This window comes from Myotis brandtii, unplaced genomic scaffold (assembly GCF_000412655.1).
Source record: "Myotis brandtii unplaced genomic scaffold, ASM41265v1 scaffold363, whole genome shotgun sequence".
In the NCBI taxonomy this organism is placed as follows: Eukaryota; Metazoa; Chordata; class Mammalia; order Chiroptera; family Vespertilionidae; genus Myotis; species Myotis brandtii.
The window spans coordinates 3,069,227-3,074,564 of NW_005363938.1; the positions used below are offsets into that span (position 1 = coordinate 3,069,227).

Here is a 5,338-nt window from a genome sequence, read left to right on the forward strand (position 1 = left end):
TGTTTCCATGCCTGTGGTTTCCGCTCCTGCGTTGAGCATCTGCCCCTTGGTGGTCAGTGCACGTCATAGCTACTGACCGGTTGGCTGGTCGGCCGGTCGCTTAGGCTTTTATATATAGATAGATAGATAGATAGATAGGCATCATTGTAAAGGTACTACAGAGGAGTGATCCAGAAAGTGACCTGTCATCTAGGGTAGGGGTTCAAAATGTTTCAATTTCTCTTTTAGTCCTTTATTTTATTGTGCTAAGAATACTTCACATGAGATTTACCCTATTGACAAAATTGTAAGTGCACAATATGTATTGTTGACTATAGGTACAGTGTTGTACAGCAGATCTCTAGAGGTTATTCATCTTGCTCAATTAAAACTCTAAACCCATTGAACAGCAACTCCCAGTTTCCTTCCCCCAGCCCCTGGCAGCCATCATTCTACTCTCTGCTTCTACAGGTTTGACTGTTTTAGATTCCTCATATAAGTGGAATCATATCTAAACTTCCATGTTCATTGAAGCCATATTTATAATAACCAAGATAAGGAAACAACCTAAATGTCCACTGATGGATGATAGAAGAAAATGTGGTATGTGCATATAATGGAATAGTGTTCAGCCCTAAAAAAGGAGATCCTGTCATATGTGACAACATGGATGAGCCTTGAGGACATTACGCCAAGTGAATAAGTTAGACACAGAGGACAAATATGGCATGATTACTACATGTGTTCTTTCTTGTTCACCATACAGTCCAGTGAGCTGGTGCTAATTTGCATGGCTTCCTTGAAGCCTGTGTTGAAAAACCTACTTGGATAAAGCAAAGCGTCCAATTGCACGTCATGCCCATTCTCTGTAAGAGGCAACTTGAGGTTGCTTTCCCAGAGTTACAAATCCAAGATGGTTAAGTTCAGAGCCAACATTGTGCAGACAAAAATAGCCTTTATGTGCTGGGTTTCCTGTTTTTCTTGGAGGCTGTTTGCTGAAAACCACTACCTCCTTCCCATCTGTCCCTTCCTTCTATGTGCCCACCCTGGCCCCCACCCAAAGAGTTCATGTTTAATGACCCGAGACATGACCACCAGGCATTTTCAGTCAATTGGCTTTTGTAGAGAGTGAATGAATCAGACTTTTCTCTGGCCTTCTCTCTCCTGAAAAGGATCTTCCCAGCCCATTGGAATGTGCTCTGCAGACTAGGAATTAAGCTCTTCTCTTTGTCTTATTTCTTCCTTCAATCTTTCCAAGATCAGACACAAGCTGGTGGCCTTGCCCCTAATTGGGACTTTATATTCTTTCAAGTTTATTTCTCATTCTCTTATGGACCAACTTTCCCTTCACATAGAGAGTTTGAACACACTTGGAGATATTCAGTGAGGATGCTTTGTTTCTTATTTCTTTACGCTTCCTCATTCTGCATGAAATCCATGCAGGTGCCCCCTTCGCCTCTTAATGAAAAACTTGAGTCTCCTTAATCATCTGGGGGTTGGGGAGACATTGGAGATTGGAACACTCTGTTCTTGTGTCTTGCAGAATGGGGGAGACAGAGTTGGGCGGCTTACCTGTGGGTGGCTTAAGCACTGAAGAGATCCAGCTTTGGTTTAAATGATGCTGGAGCAGTAAGTTAAATTTGCCCACCACTCATGTGTATTTTCTCCTTTCTTCCCACAGGACCCACACCCAAGTCCGCTGATCACCCTGGAGACCCAGGTCAGTACCTTCCCATGGTCGTTGTCACTTATCTCTGCACTGATGTCCCTGTATCAGTTCTCCTGGGCGCATCTGTGCATCCTCTTGGCTCCATGGCTCGGAAAGCCTGGACAGACACAAAATCTGTCCTCCTGTCCTGTTGGCATGTGCATGTACTCACATGTGCACACACACAACAGCTGATTGTGTATGTGTGTGCACACACGTGTGTACCCAGGTGTCTGAAAGCATCATGGGAGGTAGAAGAGGTTATGGGGGGGATAAATGGTGATGGAAGGAGACCTCATTTGGGGTGGTGAACACATAATACAATATACAGATGATTGTACACCTGAAACCTATATAATTTTACTAATCAATGTTACTCCAATAAATTCAATTTTATAAAGAAAGGAAGAAAGAAAACACCACAGAAAGAAGGAGGACAGGAAGGTCAGACGTTGTTGGGAGAGAGGATTCTCAGGGTTTCTCTGTGTTCTTCTGTCCTCAGATTTCCCAGCATACACTTTTAGTTATATTGGCTTTAGGGGTGACCAGACCACAGAGCTGGCAGGAAAGAGCAATGGGTGGGAGTTCAAGGGGCTTAGGACCCAGTTCCTTCTGCCTGTTTGGTCATCCTCTGGCCTGGCTTTTCCACATTCCTTTATTCACTTATCACCTGAGCCATGTTTGCCATAGATCAATTACACCTGTTCTATCACATCACCTAAATACACATTTTTCCTTAAATTAATTTTTTTTTTACTTTCAGAAGTAGACTGATCTTAAGCTAATGGTTCCCAATCAGGGGTAGCTTTGGCCCCCAATGGGCATTAGGCCATGTCTGAAGACATTTTGGGTTATAGCCCCTTGTGGGATGGGTTACTACTAGCAACTAGTAGGTGGAGACCAGGGATGCTGCTAAATATCCCCCCGTGCACAGGACCTCTGCCTAGGAAGGAATTATCTCGCCTAAAATTGCCAGTGGTGCCAAGCTTGACAAACGCTGTCTCCGGCAAAAATATCCGTGCAATCACAAGTTTGGCGTGCTAGTTAAGTTTCTTTTGCAAAACATTAAAATCAATATTAAATCAATAAAATTTAAAAGTTCCTTTGGGTGGCCTCTAAAAGCATCGAAAGGTACTCCTTTAGATGTAGGTGTTCTGCACTTTGGGAAATGGGTCTCTCCCCAGGCTACCCAGCGGATTGTGAGCGAACTTCCAGGGCATTTTAAAAATGATGGCTCTTCTCTTCTTTACCAGTTCCCCCCCACCAGGAAAACTCATTAAACTCAGGAACACCCCCTGGGAAAATAGTCTGTGTCCAGAATTCTAGAAGCCAAATCTCACTTCCTGGGGGTGGCCTGGCACTACCCCCTATGGTCTGTCCTTGGCCCTCCTGAGCCCTTCACTATGGAAACCGGCTAATCAGCCCTTCAGAACCTCCATGGGAAAGAACAGTCACGTGCCAGTGGCTTTGGCCGGCACACTGTGAGTGTGACAGCTCACCCCTACCCAGTGACCTCTCTTAGAGTCACAGCCATGACCCAGGGGGCCCGACCCTCGCGCTGCAGCCGGCCATGGCACGAGACGGGCTTTCTGCATTTGTGCCACGCCCCTGGAGAAATGACTCAATTTGTCCCCAAACAACACTCCATCAGTCTCATCTGGTTCTTGGTCTCTGGGGAGCCGTCGGAAGTTGTTGTCTTTCCCCAACTTCTGGTTTCCCATGTTAAAGAGACACTGGAATCCAACCAAAGTGCAGTTTTTTTGAACTGTTGGCACAAGCCTGTGGCCAGATCTTACTTTGTGCTGGGCCTCAGCCCATCGTGTGAGTCACGACGGGACCCTATTCAGCTGCCGCAGGCAGGTCAGACAGGAGGGGCAGGGAAGCGTCTTCTGGCAGAAAGTGGTGCCCCAGATATTACCCACATGGCACGAGCAAGATGGCAGCTGTGCCTGAGCTCGGAAGAGCCAACCACGCAGAGGAAGTGGCAGATGTGCTTGCTCTGAGCCCTGGTCAGCGCCCATTTCCTTCCCTCCCAGCGCGCCCTTTACTCCTAAGAAAGGCGTGACCTGCTCCATCCTGAAGCGCCGGTGCCACAGGTGAGCCTGCCTTTTAGATTTCACTGCCAGCCACGTCCCTACACCACACGCCAGTGACTTCACTTGTGCAGGGCCCAGCCCGCATACAGTCAGCGGGCCACCCAGGGGCCCTTCCCTCCATGCACCCCCTCTCTTCCGGGTGTGCATTGCCTCGTCCCTCCCCGGTGCTTGGCGAATCTGCCCCATGCAGCTGTTCTGAGTTGGGGGAGATGGATTGATGGGCTGCCAAGGACTCCTCTACGCTCTGCTCTTTGCCGTTAGCACAGCAGAGCTTTGCATCTGTTGGCATCAGCAGGACTCTCTGCTTAACGGCCAGATTAATAGAATGAGGAAGCTGAGGAAGGTTGAAATCCCTGGTGTCAGCTTTCCCCTCAGCGGGCAGCCCCTGGGGGGCACCAAGGAAGCCTGACTGCAGTGGTGAATGCTTCCCTTGTCCCAGATGGTGGTTACCCAGGAACCAGGTGACTTAGAAAGGAAAAAAAAGCCTGAGAAGAGTTGGAATTTGGTTATCAGCTTGCTGGCATTATCATGATCCCCACTCTCACTGACGTTCGCCAAGAACTGGCTTCTCCCATTGGATCCCCTCAGTGCCCTAATTACATAGGTGCTCTCGTGATCCCCAATTTCCAGACAAAGAACAGAGGTTACGTAATTTGTCCAAGGTTGCACAGGAAGGATATAGTGTTGGAGGGTGTCAGACTCAGAGCCATATGCCATGAGAATCTATCTTCTCAGCCTCTAACCCATTTCTCCAGTTGTCTTGACCAGTAGAAGAATTTGCTAGTGCTCAGGCAGAGCTAGAGGGCCGGGCTTGATGTAAACTGCCTAAGGTCCATGGGAGGGAAGGAAGGAAGGAAGGAAGACAGGAAGGGAGGGAGGGAGGGAAGGAAGGAGGGAGGGGAAGAGAAAAGAAAGATGCTTTCCACAAGTACCCACAGATGTACTTAAATAGGAAGAGTAATAGGTAGATGGTGAATGTAGATCTATAGATAAATAGATACAGTGCTCCACACAGTGAGTAGTTCTTTTTTTAAAAATTTTTTTCTAATATATTTTTATTGATTTCAGAGGAAGGGAGAGGGAAAGAGAGAGAGAGAAGCATCAATGTGAGAGAGAATGATTGATTATTTACCTCCTGCACGCCCCCTACTGGGGATCGAGTCCGCAACCCAGGCATGTGCCCTTGACCGGAATCGAACCTGGGACCCTTCAGTCCGCAGGCCGACGCTCTCTCCACTGAGCCAAACCGGCTAGGGCACAGTGAGTAGTTCTTTGATAGATAGGTTGCCATAGGACTGGTGGGTAAAGTGGTTTAAGCAAAGGACCCAATACAAAATTTATTTGCAAGCAGCAAAAATGAAACATCTCCTTGTGCATCAATAGTGTTGTGGAAAATTTGAATTCTCATTCTTTGGTTCTCTCTTTCTCATTGACCCCCCGGATGGTCTATCATTTCAGAATCCACTGCAATTGACAAGGCCTCTTGTCATTTAATTTTAGCTGCTCTTCCTCCCTTCTCCCCAGCAGCTTCACTGTCAATTAGTTACTGGCCTCT

At 47.3% G+C, this 5,338-nt stretch overlaps 1 protein-coding gene across 1 annotated transcript in view; it reads left to right on the plus strand.

Moving 5' to 3' along the window:
• XYLT1 (xylosyltransferase I) overlaps positions 1-5,338 on the plus strand; it is a 388,023-nt gene that overhangs the window by 159,043 nt on the left and 223,642 nt on the right. Inside the window, exon 5 of the mRNA XM_014544395.1 lies at positions 1,661-1,699. Within this exon, the coding sequence (XP_014399881.1) occupies positions 1,661-1,699 (39 nt within the window). The remainder of the gene's footprint in view (positions 1-1,660; positions 1,700-5,338) is intronic.